Source organism: Vespula vulgaris, chromosome 19, assembly GCF_905475345.1.
Source record: "Vespula vulgaris chromosome 19, iyVesVulg1.1, whole genome shotgun sequence".
NCBI classification, from domain to species: Eukaryota; Metazoa; Arthropoda; class Insecta; order Hymenoptera; family Vespidae; genus Vespula; species Vespula vulgaris.
The window spans coordinates 1,676,588-1,697,500 of record NC_066604.1 but is presented as its reverse complement, the minus strand read 5'-3'; the positions used below and the strand labels follow the sequence as shown (position 1 = coordinate 1,697,500).

The window sequence follows — 20,913 nt, the reverse complement described above, 5'->3', positions numbered from 1 at the left end:
TGTTACTTAACGATCTTTTCGTTTATCAGTTTGAATTATCGAACGTATGTAATTAATTATAAGTTAATTTTCGTAATTATTTGTTAACTCGATTTAGCATGATATTTTAAATATTTATATATATGTACAATATGTATCTATCAACTTATGTAAATAGATACGTTCGATAAATTCGATATGATATTAATCGATAATAAAAAATCGACATTTTCTTCTTGCTTTGTTAACAAATTATGAGCTATCAAGAGAAAAAAGAATATACGAAATTAAGTCGAATTTTAATATAGAAAAATTAATTGTGCTTTATCGAACTGGGTGTGGAATTATTATCGACAAGATTTCATGATTATCAAGAAGGATTCGCCGTTAACGATAATACGAGGACAAGAAGACGAAAAAGGATACAGAAAAATAGATAAATAGATAGACAGATAGATAAAAAGATAAATAGATAGATAGAGAGAGAGAGAGAGAGAGAGAGAGAGAGAGAGAGAGAGAGAGAAAGAATGAGAATAGCAATGTAAACGAAGCATTTTCACGAGTAATTGCAATTGAGATGGTAAACAGAACGGAATAATGAAAGGGATAAAAGTGTACTGAAACATCGGATAATGAAAGATGAAAAGGGAAAAGGAAAAGAAAGAAAAAAAAAAGGAAAAAAAAAGGAAAAGAAAGTACATGAACTGTTATTTAAAAGGAAGCAAAAACTAGCGAACAAAGAGCCCTTTCTTTTTTTTCTCTTTTTTTTTTTTCTTTTTCTTTTTTTCGGTTAACGAGAACACTGCCAGCATTTCGATGGTCGGTGTAATTTTACGAATTCACATACGTATGTATATATATATATATATATATATCTCTTATTTTTTTATTTCTCTCTTTTTACTTTCTTTACCTCTTCGAAACGAAGAAAACGAAATTTATCGCACGTCGATTGTGACCTATGACCCGTGACCCCTTCTTCCTTTTTATCTTTCTCTTTCTTTCTCTCTCGTTTTCTCCAAAATGAAATCACGAACCATTGGTCACAAAGACGAAGAACCTTGAGATTTGTCAAGGTCCTCTCTAAAGAAAGGGAGAGAGAGAGAGAGAGAGAGAGAGAAAAGAAATCGCGTTTTCTTTCTCCGAAAGAAATTAATTATAGGTTTGCGAGAAGACTTTGCGTGCTAAGCTAACACTTAGATCTTTTTTCTCCTTTCTTTTCTTTTCTTCTGTTCTTTTTTTCTTTTTTTACAAGGTCACTGTATAATAAATAAGTAACCGAACACGAGAAAGTCTATCGTTTACGTTCTTTTTTTCCTATTTTTTTTTTTTACTCCCATCTTTCTCTTTCTCTGTCTCTATCTATGTATCTCTATTTTTCTCTCATAATTTCAGGTTTTATTCATAAACGCCACTTTGTCGTAGTTGCAATCGTGGTAGTCATCGTCGTAGTCGTTGACATGATCTATCCCATGGGATACACGCGAGGGATGATGAAAAAGGAGAAAAAAAGAAAAAAAAAAAAGATAAAAGAAAAATAAAAAAATAGGACCGAAAAGGAAAACAAACACGCGTGGAAATCCATTAGTCACGGCACGCTCGCGAGTTAGAGCTAGAACAAGCTCTTTGTTATTGCAACATTGAAATAATGTATTTACATATATACACAGATACATACATGCGTAGGTACATACGTATGTATAAATATACATACGTATGTATAAACATAGTTAGATGGATAGATACAGACAATATATGCGATTTACCGATTCACGAGAATTAATTTGTTCACTCTTACTGACGTACATATGTAAAAAGATCGAATAATAGATCAATTCGAATGATACGTAAACAGAAAAAATAAAGAACAAAAAAAAATAGAAGAGAAGAAGAGAAAGAAAAACAGCGATCAAGTGTCAAAAGAGAAAAGAAAAAAAAAGAGAGAAAGTGAGAAAGAAAGAGAGAGAGAAAAATGATGATAGAAAGAAAGTGAGAAACTCTCTTAGTGAAGAAGCTTTTATCAGAACAAGAACTCCTACTATTTTAATCTTCGACCCTTCGACAAATGATTTTTCTTCCCTTTAATCTAACCCTCCTAAAGAATCGAGAATCGATGAGAAACAGAGACAGAAAGAAAAAAAGAAAGAGAGAGAGAGAGAGATAGCACGAGAAAGAGACAAAAAGAGATAGAAAAAGAAAGCTGATTCCTTCGTCTCATTAGTCACTTTTCACATTCACGGTTACAACACTCGTTTTCTTATCAACCAAGTATAAACGTCCCATTATTCGTAGATCTCTTTCTTTTTTTCCCCTAAAGAAAGAGATAGAAAGAGAGAGAGAAAGAGAGAGAGAGAGAGAGAGAAAGATAAAGAAAAACTTCAAGATGGAAAAGACACACACACACTTATATATATATATATATATATACATATATTCAATGGTTTGGTCAAAAGACACATTACTCTTCGGACCAAAGAGGTGCGACTTTCTTAGAGAAATGTTAGAGAAGGACAAAAAGAACAAAGGGGTAGGTTGGGATGGGGAAGGTTTAGAGTTAAAGGGTAAGGTATAGAAATGACGAGAGTTGAGGATAGGGTAGAAGGAAAGGAGGATTCGTATTGCCACCAAAAGCAGCCACCGACCCTGTCTGCTACCGAATATCGATTTCGGCTCCTTCGACCAAGGGTTGCGACAAGGCTCCGTTAGTGGACGATGAAAGCTTTAAGTTCGAACAAACTCTATACGATATCGACAAGAAAGAGACAGAGACACGAAGACAGATAGAGAGATAGAGAGAGAGAGAGAGAGAGAGAGAGAGAGAGAGAGAGAGAGAGAGAGAGAGAGAGAGAGAGAGGAAACAAATTGGTATCGATTAATTTTAATAGCTCATCGATTTCTAATTTGACTGTAATTAAAGTTAATTAATGAACATCCATCATAAAATGTCAAATAATAGTTCAGAAATGATAGAAATCTTTTTTCTAATTTTTATACTTACACACACACACACCTTTTTTGTCTTTGTCTATCTATCTTTTAAACCATGATTAATACTAGTTGCAATACATCGGAAACGTGTATTTTAAGGTCTTGCTTAAACTTTTCCGATCTGGCCAAGAGCCACGCATCATTTTAATGACACTATCGTCTCTCAGCATACCCACTAGCTTTTAATGCGATTTTGGCAACGACGATGTCGCAGAAGCACATGTTGTCATTAATCAAAATATACTAGGAGGTAGTTTAAATGGGAAAATAGGGGATAGGGAATTAGGGTTATAGGTAAAAGGCTCGAGTCTGACCAAAGCACACGTCCCTGTTTTTTTTCATTACCGCTGTTTCATATTTTTCTATGGTTCCCCTTATCCTATGTTTATCGCGCTATTGTCACATATTCGTGATATTTTCTTTTTTTGTTTTTTTTTTCTTTTTTTGACAAATGTCTGCCTGTTATTTTCTTCTTCTTTTTGATCTTTCATTTTTTATCTGCAAATCGTTGACAGTAAATAAAGAATTATGCAAATTTACTAATAATAAATGAAATCAACACTTCTGTCTAATAATAAACTTCTTCGATTTCTTTCTAATTTTTTAAACTATTTAAAAAAAGAGAAGAAATTATTTTCTAAAGTACTTCTTTCTAATAATAAATAAAATCAATACTTCTGAATTATTTAAGTTTGTACGTATATGTATGCGTGTATATAAATTTAGAAGGATGAGTTCAATGCATTCGAAGTGAATCGTAACAAAATGTAAAAGAGATCTTTCTCTCTCTCTTTCTCTCTCTCTTTCTCTCTCTCTCTCTCTCTCTCTATGTATAAATGCATCTTCATATTCAACGGACAAGGTTAACACATTACTTTCAACATTCCATTATTCATTGGACAAAACACGCTAATGTAAGATATAGGGGCTTCTGTTAACGGGAAAGTAAAGCTCGCCCGACTCACGCTTATATTTATGTATTATATCATCATAAACATTTGTCGTATGTTTGTTATTGTTAAACAAATGCACGTATAAATCCTAGGATTTCTCTTTCGAAATATTATTTCATCGATACGATGCGATACGATACGACACGATACGATGCGGTACGATACAATAATATACTATATTATACTGCACTATACTGTACTATGCTATATTATACTATACTATACTATACTATACCACAACAAAATTGACGACAGCGCGAATCTCGTGCGAATAAATTTTCCCGTCGATAATATGCACTCGTGTTCTAACTGAATCGTTTAATCTGTGTGTGTTTCACGTTCCCGACGATTCTAAATGTGTATATGTATTTAAACACCTACATAAATGTATACATTCATACAATACGTACACACATACATACATATATCATATATCTATCTATCTATCTGTTACGATCGAAACGTCAACGAGCTTTTTTTACGTTTTCAATTAAAATAATAATATTCTTCGTGTCCACGTATACGAGAACAAAGTGATAGATAAAAAAGGACAGATAGACAGATAGAGAGAAAGAGAGAGAGAGAGAAAGAGAGAGAGAGAAATTTGATACAGAATCGCTGGGGAAAAAAAAATTGGCATTTACCGTCTCGCTAGATTAAATCGATTCGATAGTACATATAAATGTACGATAGAGAAAAAAAGAGATAGATAGAGCAAAAAAAAAATAGGCTGCTCGATATTCTCATTGTAATCCTTAAAGCTTTTCGACCTAGTAATTCGACGTCCTAACCATTGGGGCAGGGTACTTGAAGAGAAGAGGAAAAAGACTGGGTCCATTAATAAAAGAATCCCTAGAAAATTATTCGTGAAACCCTCCTCTCTCTCTCTCTCTCTCTGTCTCTCTGTTTATCTGTCTTTCTCATTTTTATCCATTTTTTCTTTTTTCCTCTCTTCATCTCTCTCTCTTTCTTTCTAACACACTTTCGAATTCGCCTTCATTATATACGAACACTCCCCCACCTCAACTACTACCCTCTCTCTCTCTCTCTCTCTCTCTCTCTGTCTGTCTTTCTCATTTTTATCCACTCTTTCTTTTTTTCCTCTCTCTCTCTCTCTTTTTCTTTCTAACACACTTTCGAATTCGCCTTCATTATATATCAACTCCTTCCCACCCCCTTTCCCACCCCAACTATTACCCTCCCTCCCTCTCCCTCCCTCTCTCTCTCTCTCTCCTCCTACTACCCCTTTTTTTCACCTCTCTCCAGAAGCTTTTCTCAAGGCCCCGGCATCCGTAATCCTTGTCTGATCCCTAGCACAAAGGTACCCGTAATAACGCCGGCAAAAGTCTCATGGAATCAGGCGGAATTGAATTTCATGCCGCAGAAAATATGACGACCCACAGGAGAGCCACTCTTTTCAACGGGTATGTCTCCGACATCGGTACACGTACATCCTGTGAATAGGGGCTCTAAGGGGGTGCGGAGAGGTAAAGAGGGTTGAAGAGAGAAGGGGTAGGCCGATGATGGTGGTAACAACGAGAAATAGTACGAGATGTGTTATCTAAACGAGAAATATAGAGATAGAAAAGTTGAATACGTTTTCCGGTAGGCTTTTCCCCCTAGCAAAATGTATAATACCTGACAACGAAACAAAGTTATCGAAAAAGTGGTGGTGGCAAGGGTATAGGTATCGAATAAAAGGGTACCGTTCGATAAAAATTAGAAAATGAAAAGATCGACGATAACGATTCTTGAGTTTGCTTATTTTTATATTTCTTTATTTATTTCTTTATTTTGTTGTCTATTTGTTTCTTTCTTTTTTTTTCGATTCTGTCGATAACTCTGACTTTATGATTTTTAACGATATGAAAAGGATTATACGTTTCGATGATCGATATAAATTTTTACGTATCTATCGTTGTAATGTAATTTTTTTCAATGGAGAAATTGCATGCGTGATATATCAAAAATATTGAATGACAAGTTTAATAATTATATATATATATATATATATATACACACAAGAAAAAAGAAAAGAATTACAATAAATGAAGAGAAACGAACGAACGATAGAGATACGAGGGACTGAGTGATGATGTAATAAATTTTATATATATATATATATTAAAAGAAGAAAGAAAAAAAAGATATGAAGCGACAATTAAAAAAAAAAAAGGAAAAAAAAGCATAGTGACTGACGAAGAGAATGAAAACGAACGAATGAAATAAAAAGAGTGATAATTAGAGAATGGGTGGGGGTAGGATAAAAAGAAAAGGAAAAACAGAAACAGACAAAGTAGATATATAATCGAATCGTTGAAACTCGTTATTAATAAGAAAATAAAAAACCAAATAAAAAATAAAGAAAGGAAAAAACACGTTGCAAAAAAAGTGCAACGTGCAAATTGGAACATGACGAGAATTCTGTTTTCGTCTATCAGATGGGTTACTGCTGTGTAACCCATACAAATAAAAGAAAATGGACGTATAGAACAGATAATACAGAATACATAGGTATCCCATTGTCTCTCTAACAGTACAGTCGAATCAAGGTATATGCTGGAATACACAATGCTATGGCCCTATGCTATCCGACTCTGTGATTTGTCATCTTGATAGTGAAGTTTGGGATTGCTCTCAAGGGACTCTTCCCTTAACAGTAATAATCCTCTCTCTCTCTCTCTCTCTCAATGTTAACAAATTAATCACGTGACAGGTGTAAAGGATGGTAGATAATCGTACTAAGCGAGAAAAGTAGTAGATAGAGAGAAAGGATAGTCTTGTTTTTTGTACGGAATTATTAAAAGAAAAAAGAGAGAGAGAGAAAGATACATAATGACTACTATTGAAGAGAATGTTATTTTGTTACGGAACACCTGGTCATCGATAACAACAAACACATATACATATCTACATGTATAAAAAATAGAGAGAGAGAGAGAGAGTAACCACGAATTAATTTTACCATCCGATGTTTATTGATAGCACTCAGCCGTTTTTGTTTTGGCAAGCTACACGAGATTACATACACGAGAGCGATATATTAAAGGGAAATAGAAGATAGCAGAGAAATAAAAAGAAACAAGAAACAAAAAAAAGAGAATGCGAAAAAGAAGAATAATAATAACGACAAAATAACAAAAAAGAAAAAAAAGAAAAAGGATGATTCAATCAAAAAATATAAAAAAAGAGAGAGAGAGAGAGAGAGGAGGAAGAGAACAAATCAGAGAGGGCGAATGGACTGAATAAACTGTTTATAAACGTTGTTGTTGTTGCTGTTGCTGTTGTTGTTATTTCGAGCTTTGTAAAATATAATGGTATGGAATGAAAGAAGATTAACGAGCCGATGTCTAGAGCGTAAAAGCCGATCGTGTAAAGCTCGCGTAATTGATTTCATCGTATCGATGTAATTAATAAAATTTGATAGGACGCAACTCCCTATGGTATTCTTGATAATGTTTCACAGATACAACATAAATATTTATATACGTACTTACGTATGTATCTATATATATATATGTTTAATCTCTCTTTCTTTCTCTTTCTCTCTAAGGAAGAAAGCTTTTCACCAAAATTCACGGATAAGTTGGAGTGCACTCGCGTGCATCTAAAAGCATCATCTTAGATTTTCTAGATGCATGAAATCTGCGTGACTCGACAAAGACGACGACGACGACGACGAGGACGAGGACGATGAGAACGAAGAGGATGAAAGAGAAGAGAGTATGTTACATACATATATTATACGTACATATGTTCGTTCATTCGCTTGACTTCTATCCTCGTAACGAGACTGTTCCGTACACGTTTCGTTGAATACGAGGAACTGGGATGGCAACGTTTAAAGGTATTTAGGTATAGCAACAAGAGCATCGCACGTATGCTCATTGGCACGATGAATTCGCGAGATACAGTGTGTAAACGCCTCGGTGGTCACGTATATTTATAAATGGCCCTCCCTCTCTCTCTTTCTCTCTCTCTCTCTCTCTCTCTCTCTCTCTCGATGTGTGTTAGTCGCGTATGATACACGAAAAACAAAAGGTCCGTCCTACCGAATTTAATTTCGTCCTGGTACATAACTAACGTAGAGATAGATACCTACCAATACATACGTATTTACATATATATATATATGTATGTATATACATGGATACATACGCTGTCATTCGTAACAAATCGTTTCCTACCCTCGATTCTATTCTCTCTCTCTCTCTCTCTCTCTCTCTTTCTATGTCTCTGTCTGTCTATCTATCTATCTATCTATCTCTTTTTTCTCATTTCTTTATATTTCTCTTGTACCATTTAAAACAATCAAAAATGCATCTCTATCCTGCATCAGTTATTAATTTTTTGTCATTAATTCCAACGAAATATATTATATAATACTGGCATTAAAATTCGAGTTATAAATTCTATTCGTGTTAGTTTGAGCATGTTTTTACGATCCACTTATACCTTACATTTAACAGGCTTCAATCCTTTCAAATTAAAAGAGACATTTCGACTATGATCAATAGCACGACACGACCAAGACGTTGATCCAATATATTATACATATATATATCTATGCATCGACCGATAAGATACGCATCCCTAATTGGCTCTTGAAAATTATTCTATTCAAGATATAATAGTAATAGAACTAGTAATAGTATTTTCTAAATAATTTTTATATCCTGAGAAATCCTTCTTGGATTGAATTGAATCGTTTTCTCAAAAAAAAAAAAAAAAAGAAAGAAAAGAAAAGAAAAGAAAGAGAAAAAAAGAAATAATAAAAAGGAGAGAAAAAAAGAATTAATATAATTTATAAGTTTTTAAACTTATGATACATGGATCAATTGCTCGGTGTAGATCCATTTCGATCTCACTTATCGTTTTAATTAATTTTTCAACGATAATACTATAGAGTAAATATAGTGTCTATATATATATATATATATATATATATATATATATTATATAATAGAAAGAAACTATAATTTCATCAAGATGAGAAATTCAATTTTTAATTTCAATTCGTTTGTTAATCTCGATATAAGCCAACATTGTACTACAATTTTTACCGACTGACGAACATTTTCTATTTACTTTATCCTTCTTTATCTCTCTCTCTCTTTCCCTCTCTTTTTCTCTATCTATCTATCTCTATTTCTCTATTTTTCAGTTCTTTACCCTCTGGCTGTTTCGAAATGACGATCGAAGATCACACGGACGATGCTCGCCGATGGATAATCCGACGAACGAGTAAAGCGAGCATTTCTCATTTCCGGTCGACGGCGTCGATTAATCGACCGCTCGTACGCGGAGATGTAATTGGAAATCGCCCCTTCGTACTGGGTGCCGCGATCCTGAATTACGCGAATCCATCCACCGGAACCATAGCTATTTTGGTCATTACGTCAAATGCAGAACTACGGATGAAAACTTGTCGAACGACCCATTACCATTGTCTTCGATGAAAAAAAGCAGAATGATAAAAAAAAAAGAGAGAAAGAGAGAAAGAGAAAAAGAATGCCCAATTTTTAATCAAAATTCGTCGTCCCCGTGAACCTTCCCACCCTTCTCCCTTCTCCCCACTATGGCCGACCAAAGAATAGAATTTTTGAATTTGTCCCCTTCTTGTTCGATATTATGGACGGAGTTGTACCGGTGTGAGTGAGTAAAATTAGTTCACTGGGTCACGACCAACACACAGTCCTTTTCTTCCCCTCCCTTTTACCTCTACCACCCCCCATCTCCTCCTCCTCCTTCTCCACTCCTTACCCATCTACTCGCCCTTCCCTTTTCTTTCTCTCCTATCGCGCTTCGCGTTTTAAATTCACGAAAAATTTTCTTTTTTCTTTTCTTTCCTTCTCTTTTTCTCTTTCTCTTTATCTCTTTCTTCGCAATAATATAGACACACGTATAACGACTTATCAAAACGTGTATTAAAAAGGATTAGATAAAAATCGTAAGATGATCTGCGATCGAGATTTATAAATGCGTATTCTAAAAATAAAGAAGAAGAAAAAAAGAAAGAACAAAGGGAAGAAAGAAAAAACGAGTAATGATTCGAACAAGAAGAGAAAACGATATCTACTTACAACTTGCCAGTCGATTAACTTGAACGAGAGAACGATAAAAAGAGAGAGAGAGAGAGAGAGAGAGAGATAAAAAAGATAGAAAAAAGATAGAAAAAAATGTAGAGTTAATAAAACGAGAGGGGGAAAAAAAGAGAAGAAGGTAGAGTTAATTAAAAAACAAAAAATAAGAGAGGAAAAGAGAAAAAGAGAGAGAGAGAGAGAGAGAGAGAGAGAGAGAGAGAGAAAATTCCGGATCGCGAAGAACTCACGCGAGACACCGAGAAGATCGACTTAATAAACGTAATTGAGATTGAATTCATCTTTAAAGTCCGACTCGTCGTCGTCGTCTTCGTCGTCGTCGTCGTCGTCGCCGTCGTCTTCGTTTTCGTCTTCGTCGTCGTCGTCGTGGTCTCGATTTTTCCTCGTTTGCTTGGTTATCACGTAATAATATCATGGATTTTGATGCGTTTTAATAAATCCTTGCCGTCGAGGTTACATGCACCGTGATTCTTTCCTCTTTGGTTTCCTCATCTTTAGTCGTCCATTGTTATTTATAATTCTTTTTCTTGTTTCTACCTCTTTTTTTCTACCGTTTCGTTTCTTTCTTTCTCTTTGGGGGTCTTTCTTCTTTCTCCATCTTTTTTCTTTTTTTTCGGTATTTCATTCTTTTTATCTATTTTCTATTTTTTCTTCTTCTTTTATTTTTTTTTTTTTTTTAAATAAAAATACGAGCATAACGATAAAGCGAAAAAAAGAATAGAATGGAACGAAAGAAAGAAAGAAAGAAAGAAAGAAATAGGAAAAAAGAGAAGCTCTTGTATGTCTCCTTCTGTCTCACAAAATTGCTTTTTAAATAGGTCCGTCACGCAATGTTTTTACTGAGAGTCCCACTTAACTTGCAGTTCGTTGAAACGTTCTCTCTCTCTCTCTCTCTCTCTCTCTCTCTCTCTTTTTCTCTCTATCCCAAGTCCGAGTTTTACTCGTATTTCGCAAAACTGTTTCGCGTCAAAGACATAAATTGTAACTACGTTGGTAATTATTTCACACGCTTCGTGGAAAAACAAAAGGTCGGTCACGTTAGGTAGGCAGACTTTAGAACGCAATGGCGCATTGTCATTAACTCGATCAAAAATTCTCTACAACTTTGCATCTGCTTTAAACAATTGTTATAAACAACGCGTATGAAGTTACATATAGAACGCGATAGGTCGATACGATATATGTAAGTAATATATATATACACACATACATGTATACATATATGTACGTATATATTTATGTAAGTATGTACGTATCTATGCACGCATGTATGTGTCTATAGAAAATGTCGACAGCGATATTGAGAACGAAAGAGAGAATTGTAATAGAAAAGAGAAAGATGGGGGAAAATTCACGTATAGTTTACTTATAATAAGAGTTATAACGGTTAATTAAACCCGTGTTCGATATCACATCGGTAGTTTATAAATGCATGATGATCTCGTTCGAGTTTCCTCATTTCTGATGATAAAAGATTCTTTTATGAAATATTTCTTTTCTTCTCTCTCTCTCTTTCTCTCTCTATTTCTCTTCCTATCTTCTATATCACTAGCAATAATCAATTAGTTCTACAAAGAAAATTAAAAAATTAGAAGAAAAAAATATGGAAAAAAAATTGAAAAAAAGGACAGACAGACGATCATCGTCTGCCGTGCGTTTAATTAAATACACGAGGAATATAATTTCAAGCGGGATTCCCGATCGAATCTCGTTTAAAACAATGAACGTTAGCGATCGTAACATTCTCATCGGAATAATCAGATTTTCGAACGAATTCGCGATTCGAAATTAGCTTGAATCTTATTCTGATAATAATGATGATGATGATGATGATGATGATGATGATGATGATGATGATGATGATGATGATGATGATGATGATGATGATGATACTAATAGTAATAATAATAAGTATAGTAATAATTGGCAATAGGCCGACAAATTTTCAAAGTCGAATACCAAAGCGATCACAAAGTGAATAGAAGAGAATAGATGAGTGGGGAATAGAATAGAATAGAATAGAATAGAATAGAATAGAATAGAATAGAATAGAATAGAATAGAATAGAAGTTAAGAGAAAAGAAAGTCTTAACAAGGAATAGTAGTGGTAGTAATAGTAGTAGCAATAGTAATAGTAGTAACACTAATAGTAGTAGTAGTAGTAGTAGTGGTAATAGTAGGTGGTAGTATTCGATTAAAAGAAGAATGCTCGACGATGATAAGCCGAGTCGAGGCTTACGTTGAAAGATCTTAAAGCCTTTGCTTCTTATGTCAAGGTTTCACACTTGCCCTTGTTATATCGAACGTAACTAGAAGGTAAAGATGATGTGGTAAGAGAGGAAGACAGAAAGAGCCAGAGAGAGAAAAGGAGAGAGAGAGAAAATGGCAGTGGTATGAGAATGAGTGAAGAGACATTGATTGTCCAAGAATGTTGCTGAGACGTGCAATAAAACGTCACGATGTTCGAGGTGGGCTTTAATTAAATGCGTCGTCGGTGACAGAAGTGGTGTGTCAAAAGAGAAAGAGAGAGAGAGAGAGAGAGAGAGAGAAGACCGACAATTATGTTAGCTTTGGCAACGAACTTTAACCCGAGTATCAACCACTCACGTCCCATTTTCTCTCTCTCTCTCTCTCTCTCTCTCTCTCTCTCTTTGCACTTTACCTTTTCGTTGCTTCCTATAGACACGTAGATAGAGATATATATATACGTACACAGATGTTCCGATCGAATTTTCAAAGCGATAGCTAGACTGCTATCCTGCAGTACGATCCGCAGACAAAATATAGTACACGTGACCGGACAAATAGCTGCAAACACTTATTCGAGCTGTCACGCGAAACTATACCGTGTGTTACACGATAGAATCTCGTTTCAGAATGTTCTAATGTTTGTGTTTGTTGTGTGTACGTATGTGTGTATCTCTCCTCTCCCCTTCTCTCTCTCTCTCTCTCTCTCTCTCTCTCTCTCTCTCTCTCTCTCTCTCTCTCTCTCTCTCTCTCTCTCTTTGTCTATCTATCTGTATATGTATGTGTGGGTGGATGTGTGTATCGGTGACCACGACGATAAACTTTGTAAGACCGATAAAGAAAATCGCTGTGTCGACACGATAGGAGAACTTATCGTCGTTGCTAATTTTCGGTAAGAAAACAACGTTATACTAAGCTAAGACATTTCCTGTCTGTTTACCTGTCTGCATTTCTTTCTCTAAAGTATGATTTTCTTCTTACTCTTATCCCTTTCTCTTTTTCTCTTTTTCTCTCTTTGTCTTCCTTTCGAATATTTTTCGATCAATCCAAAGTACCCAATCCTAAGAGCAAATAATTTTTCCTAAAAAATCTCCTGGGATATATGTACCTCTACATATATATCTTCGAAAAAGAAAAATCGAGCACGTGAAAATCAGCTCGCTCGCTCGCTCGCTCGCTCGCTTGCTTGTCTACTTGTCTGCTTACTTGCTTGCTTGCTGGCTTGCTTGTGATCTCGATCGAATTCAAAGACGTTAAAGGATGTGTTTACCTACGTTTATCCCTTCTATCAATGACACGATGCGATACGTATATATATATATATATATGTAAATATATATTCGAGGATATATAATAACAAAAAAGTTGTTCACGTATGAAAGGGAAAGAATTGAAACTTACGATCGAATTTGACGTGACCCAATATCACTGATCCTTTGCCTTCCGGTCAAATCGAAGAAATTAGCTTATTTCTTATCCCTTTATACGAACACACACACAAACACACACATATATATATATAAATATATATGTAAATATCTTTTTTGAATTCTTTCTCTATCCTTCTTTTTTTCTTCTCGTCAAATTCAGTCCAAAGAATGAGATTATTAGAAATAATAATACACGCACGTGTAGACACGTTCGAAAGCAAACACCAACATAAATTCTTCTCGTCCTCGGGACGCTTCAACTCTCCCCTCTTCGTCTTATTATCGATCTATCTATCTATCTAATTTATTTATCTATCTATCCATCGATCAATCTATCTATCTATCTATCTATCTATATTCTTCCGTAACACACGTACACGCATATAGACGAAAAAAAGAAAAAGGAAACAATACACGATATAGAAGAAACAAAGAGTGTTACAGAAAGAGAGAGAAAGAAAGAGATAGAGAGAGAGAGAGAGAGAGAGAAGAAACAGAGAAGAAACAGAGAGAAACGGAAAGAGAGAGAAAGAGAGAAACAGGATAGTTATCTATCGGTATCTATCGGACAGGTCGTTGTTCTTCTCTATTCTCGCTTCGTTTGCTTACTGTCTTCTTCTTCCTCTTCCTCCTCTTCTTCTTAATCCTCCCAGGTACGAACGATCGACGACGCATCCGCCGCTCATCGTAACGCGTCACTAAGACCCGCGAATATCACGCGCGTTATATATCAACAATCGTGTTTTAATTCTTGGAATAATAATTATTCGTAGAACAACCATGATGATAATGACGATAATAATAATAACAATAATAATAATAACGACGACGACGACGATTGTTAAGGGAATATGAATAACGATACATTTTTTCTCCTTTTTTTTCTTCTCTCTCTCTCTCTCTCTTTCTTTATCTCTTTTTCTATCTCTTTCTCTCGTATTCTAAGAAACGTCAGAGTGACCAACAGACAGACACACATTCACGCACACATTCACTCGCACATTCACACACACACACACACACGTAATAGTTATGTAGTGTCTTCGTCAGTGTTGCAAAAGCTCACTGTCGATAATTAATCGTCGCTGACCCAGGAATCCCGAGGAGCACGGAGGAACACGCGCGCATCATCCTCGGATCGCTAACTAGCCGCCAACAACAACGGCGACGACGACGACGTCGACGACGTCGACGACGACGACGACGACGATGAGTACTCGGGACGATGACGACGTTCGTCGATCGAACGTTCTTCCTCTTCTCTTTTCATCTTCGTATCCTCACGTCCTCTCGAACAACATCACCTTGATCATCGTCGTCCATCTTCTTTCGATGTTGTTTTCGTTTTTGTTGTTGTTGTTGTTGTTGCTGCTGCTGCTGCTTCTATCTTCTTCTTTCGCTTTTTTTTAGAAACTTTTTTCACTTAACAAGTAAACGATTAATTAAACGTTTGTTTGGTTAAACGAAGATCTTTCTTGAGTAGAGTTCACTCGACAAAAATTCAGACGAAACTTTTCCCGCGTATAAACTCGACCGAAGCAAAGGGTTGAGAAATAGATTTCGAAGGGATGCGAGAAAGGAGAGGGAGGATCGCGCACGATTTTAAAAGACAATTGAAAATTTCATGACACCTTGTTCCGCTTAGGTTCACGCACGTTGATCGGTCACTCGTTTATTTTTCGATCTATAGATCTGTATTATTACTACGATGTGTCTCGGTGTTATTGGTTTTGTTTATTATTATTATTTTTTTTATTATTACTCATTGCGATTATATGTATATACATATATATGTATATATATAATTTCGATTACGATTTACGACGATAATAATTCTGTTTTACCGAGTACCTACGTATCCTCGCGCGATTCCATAGGATTCTTTAAACCGCGTGCTTTCACGCGGTCTTACGTCGATCAACATGATCGGCGAACGTTCAAATTTGAAGAAAACAACAACGAGAACAATGACGACGACGATACAATAATAAAATAAATTCTTCGTCGTTTCAAATAAAACTAAAACGTTCTTTATCTCCCGGTCTCACCGTTCAAATATCACACAGGTAACACCATATAGAAGAGATATATAAATAAAAAAAAAAAAAAAAAAAAGAAAAAGAAAGCACGCCGTAAACGAAAATCACTTTCGAAGAGACTGATACATATATTCCTTGCGATTTCGTTTGTGAATGTTAATCGAGTGCTATCAAATCGGTGTTTTTTATAAACCGACGAAAGAGGAAAAAAGAAATGTTTAATCGTAATAATACATTCGTACGTATGTATTTATATATATATATATATATATGCGTGCGTGCGTACGCGCGCGAGCACGAAAACGCGCAAACGCACGCGCGTTTGTTCCGTTCGACTCACTGTCTATCTCTATCCGTATATACGCGTTTATGTATGTGTATATATGTATGTATGTATGTATGTGCGTTAGAAAGAGTGTGTGTAAAAGTGTGTGGTGTAGTGTGGTGTGTGTGTATGTGTGTGCGCGTGCGTGCGTGCGTGCGCTTTAACGACGACAAAGCTCGCAGCGTGGCGGATCGGCCGCGACTGAATCGTCGCCGTTGCCGTCCTCGTCCTCGTCGTCGTCGTCGTCGTCGTAGTCGTAGTCGTAGTCGTGCTCGCGTCGACTCCGCCGCTCTCTCTCTCTCGTTGAGCTTGAATGAGCGAGTATACGAGTTCGCGGTATACGAGTAGAACGGAGAGGGAAGAAGATGCGGCGAGGAAGTAGAGAGAAAGAGAGAGAAAGAGCGAAAGAGAAAGAGAGAGAGAGAAAGAGAGAGGGGGTAGAGTGGGGGAAAAAGAGAGAGGGAGGAAGGGTGGTAGAGGGAGAAATACGCTCGTGTGAGCTTCGAGGGTAGAAACCAAAAGAGGGGTTGGAGAAAGAGAGAGAGAGAGAGAGAGAGGGAGGGAGAGATGGAAGCTTTCGAAGAGTAGAAAAAAAGGATATATATGCTAGAGTTATATATGTTATGTATGTGTGTGTATATATATATATATGTGTGTATATATTTGCAGCCGTTGCAACTAGTGCTCTTACTATACGGATATTCGAATACTCGAATTATTCATTATAAACCCGTATACAGAAGTTCAACTCCGGATCTTACGGAGTATTCCGTATCGGTGTATCCGGATATTCGAATATACTTCAATAAACCGTGAATATTTGATTGCTCCTTCTAATACGCGTATCCTTTGTTCTTATTAGAGAATAGATGCTAGAAAATGTTCGAACGAGTCGTATAAAGATTTTTTTTCTTCTTTCTATTCGGATTCAAATCCGGTTCACTTTCCGAATATTGTTTATCGTGTTGTACCTACTGTGTCGCGTAAATTTTTCTTTTTTTCTCTATTTCTTTCGTCGTTTTTTTTTCTTTTTTTTTTTTTAACGCGATGGTTAACATCCTCGCAGGGATATACGATAACTCGATCCATCGATGGAGCACCTAGCGAAAAGTATGAAAAAATAAAAAAGTCGAAACGCGAATATATCGATCGAACGTTCGAAATTATATTAACCACGAGCTTACTCGACGTACTTTCGAAATACTACATATGATCAAATCATTTTGACGAATTTCTTATCAGATTAATTAATTAATTATACTCGGTGTTTAATGTCTACCTTTTCATAATCCTAGACAAACCATTTCAATAGGACTAATCGTAAATCGATGTGTCATTGTTCATATTAAAAGGGAGATGATAATAATCTAGATAATTATCGGATTAACAAAGGATCATTACAAACAATCACGGTCAAAATGACTCACGGCATTCGTTTAACTACGGTTAAACAAGTATTCGAATATCCGCAACGAGTCGAATACTCAAGACTCGGATATCCGAAGATCCAAGCAATAGTGACTAATTGCAATCAATGGAAGACTCTCTCTCTCTCTCTCTCTCACTCTCTCTCTCTCTTTCTCTCTCTATCTATCTATCTATCTATCTATCTATCTACTGTACGTAGAATATATCTTAAAGATATTTCCGTATCTTGCGTTTTCGATTCGAACAGTTAATTAACGAAGCTTGTAATTAAACACTGCTAAATTTATTCTCGTTCATTCCATATTATCGTTACGTCTTCCTATCTCTCTCTCTCTTTCCATATGTGTATATGTACGTATGTGTGTGTTTCTTTCTTTTTCTCTGTTTCTCGTTCTAGTTATAGACCTACCTTACGACAATACGACGTGCGGCACACTGTGCGATCTACGTGCTTGGAATACGATGATCGAGAGACGAGAGCTTGTTTGTAAACCTTCTGTTCTTCGTTACACCCTTCCGAATCACGCTAGTATGTTTATGAAAGTTAAAAGGGATAGAACGAAAACATTCTATTGTAGAAAATTCAATGGATCTAAGTTTCCAATGATAGTACCTAATAGCTTGATCCTCTTTGTAAATCGTAAATGGATCAAATTGTTTTCGTAATGATATTCACGAATTTTAAATTGGATTTAAAAACGATCGATTAGATTTAAAAATGAAATAAGTGCATGAAGTGCATAATAAACGGGATCTCTTTCTCTCTCTCTCTCTCTCTCTCTCTCTCTCTCTCTCTGTTTTTCTCTCTTTTTCTTGATGATCGATTCAACCTTACAAAATATCGATTATCGATTTATATCTTGTAGATATAACGCTAGCGCTAATTTCCAAATTTTCCTTTCACTAGATTAGATGAAGATAATATTTTCTTTGTTATTTTTCATTCCTCTTTCTTTCTTCCTTTTTTCCTTTTTAATTTTTAATAATAAGATATATTAAAACTGTGTGGTAGTCGGTACGTGGAAAAATAATTTGATGGACATAAATCGAGTTACATTCTCCTCTTTTTTTTTTTTTGATTTTCATTCTTTCTCTTTTTATTTTCTTTGAATATAAAATCATGCTCTCCTCGACAAGCTGGGTGCGCGAAGAAAGAAAGAATAAAAAAGAAAAAAAAAGAAAGAAAAGAGGGAAAGGAAAAGAAAAAAGACGACGTAACTGTAATCGACGTAAATCAGAATTTCAATTTTGGTAGAATTTTTTTTCTCTTCTCTTTCTTTCCTTTTCTCTTCCCCTTACGATAAACTCCATGAAGACATAAAAACAAAATATAAAAATACGATGATTATCGTGGTTAGTTATATATAAAGAAAAAGAAAAAAAAAGAAAGAGAGAGAGAAAGAAGAGAAAAAATGAATGTAATAGAAATAAATCAAAGATTCCTTTTACAGATAAACAGTTTAAAATATCGGTTAGAGGGGAAAGAGGTGTATCCATAGGTAGGTAGGTAGGTAGGTAGGTAGGTAGGTCGGTAGGTTGGTAGGTAGATAGATAGAATGAAAAGGGGGGTTGTAATAGAAAGTTGTAGTAACGCGAGAGGCCAACAAGGTAGTTCAAACTACCGATCGATTCGACTAACGATATAGCGCGGGAAGGAAATTTCCTGAAACGAGCTTGCACCAGCTGTGCACACGTTAATATTATATGTCACTTCGCGCAAGGGAATTGACTTTCGTGGAGTCCTGATAACGATCGTATAGAAAGAAGGAAATGGTGAAGGAGACGATGATTTTCGTAGAGCTTCCGACAAAAATCTGCTGTTAGATCGTACTTTTTCATTGAACTGATGTCGGAGCTTCACCTCCTCTTTTTCTTTTTCTTCTTTTTTTTCTCTTCTTCTTCTTCATCTTCTTTTTTCTTCTTCTTTTTTTCTCCTCCTCCTCCTTCTCGTTCTTAACGTCGTTTAAATCTTTTTCTTTCGTGGAAACGACACGAAGAAACTTTACTGAACGCAGACTTTAAAGTCACGACATGCCGCCTTTCTAAAGTACGAAAAGCTCCTTCATTGTTATCTTTGTCTCTTTCTCTCTGTCTCTCTATCTCTTTCTTTCTGTCTTTCCCTTTACGTTAAACCAAGTTATAACCTTCCTTGAAACACGCTTTATCTGTTATAATGTAAAATTCAAATTGTCTAATCTTACGAGGAGTTGGAATAGATTATGACGGAAGGAAATCGTTGGAAATATTAAAAGTTTCAAGCGACGATCCTAATCTACATCTACTCCGTTTACGTCTATGTATATGAGTAAATATCTATATAAATACGAATCTAAATCGTAGAAATTCGAATTTATCTTAATCTAAAAGGAGAAATACATATATATTTACGTTATATACGTTATATACTCAGATCTTTGGTAAATGGTTATTCAACCTCAATCCAAAGATTTCATCATCGTATATACATACATAACTACATACATATCTAGGTAAGTGCCTATCTCTCCTGTCATTTTTGGAAAGTAACGGTACGTCCCGGTAGATAACAGGAAGTCTAAAGTAAAGCTTTTGATATTTGCCAGAGGCTAATTTCACATATCTGTATCTATACCTATATATCTATACATATCTAAAATTACTTTAATTAGTTGTATCAATCAAAACAGAAAATACGTTCGTAATTACTCGGATAGAATTTGTAATTAATCCTGCATAATAAATTGAAACATTTATCTATATATCGTCGTCCAATTATCTTTCTTTCCTTCTTTTCCTCTTTCTCTTTTTTACTATTTTATTTTATTTTATTTTATTTTATTTTATTTATTTTTTTTAATACACATATATCCCACTTTCAAAACGTTACAAATTTTCATCATCGATGTTAAAATCATCGAGAATGTTTCTATCGTTAACAATCCTACTCTTACGTATAGTAACACCCGTTTAATCGTAATGCGAGCGCGAACATGCGTATACATACATATATACGCGTACGTATATGTATACACGTGTCTATGTCAACGTCACGTATGTCACTTTATCGTCTGTCGAATCGAACAGGAGAGATCGTAATTACAACGTGGATAGCATCACGTTCGATTCCCATAAATTGTGAACCATTGAAATCCACGATTGAATGAGAAAACGACTGGATTTTATGTTGGCTTTGTACGTGAATGAGACTCTACCATTATACACACACGCACACACATACATATATATAGAAAATATCTACAACGATATATATACATATATACATATCATATTTACACATAAAGTTCTATATACATACATATATATATGTGTGTGTATTAAACATATAGATATCCATAGAGTATTTACACGTATATATATATATCGATGTTCTATAAACGAACGAACACGTCGATATAACGAAATGATTTTCAACAGATTAATATC

The 20,913-nt window shown here is 35.3% G+C and overlaps 1 protein-coding gene across 23 annotated transcripts in view; it reads right to left on the bottom strand.

Annotated features, from left to right (window-relative positions):
• Positions 1-20,913, bottom strand: part of LOC127070730 (octopamine receptor beta-2R) — a 71,482-nt gene that overhangs the window by 38,613 nt on the left and 11,956 nt on the right. For 2 of the 23 annotated variants that reach the window (XM_051009093.1, XM_051009088.1), the window contains exon 1: positions 15,003-16,351. The exons of 1 other annotated variant lie outside the window; for it this stretch is intronic. In XM_051009093.1, coding sequence (XP_050865050.1) covers positions 15,003-15,021 — 19 coding nt within the window. In that variant the 5' untranslated portion in view covers positions 15,022-16,351. Of the gene's footprint in view, positions 1-7,671; positions 8,625-13,669; positions 16,353-20,913 lie in introns of those variants that run through there. 20 more of the 23 variants (XM_051009100.1, XM_051009085.1, XM_051009076.1 and 17 more) reach the window with 19 other exon arrangements.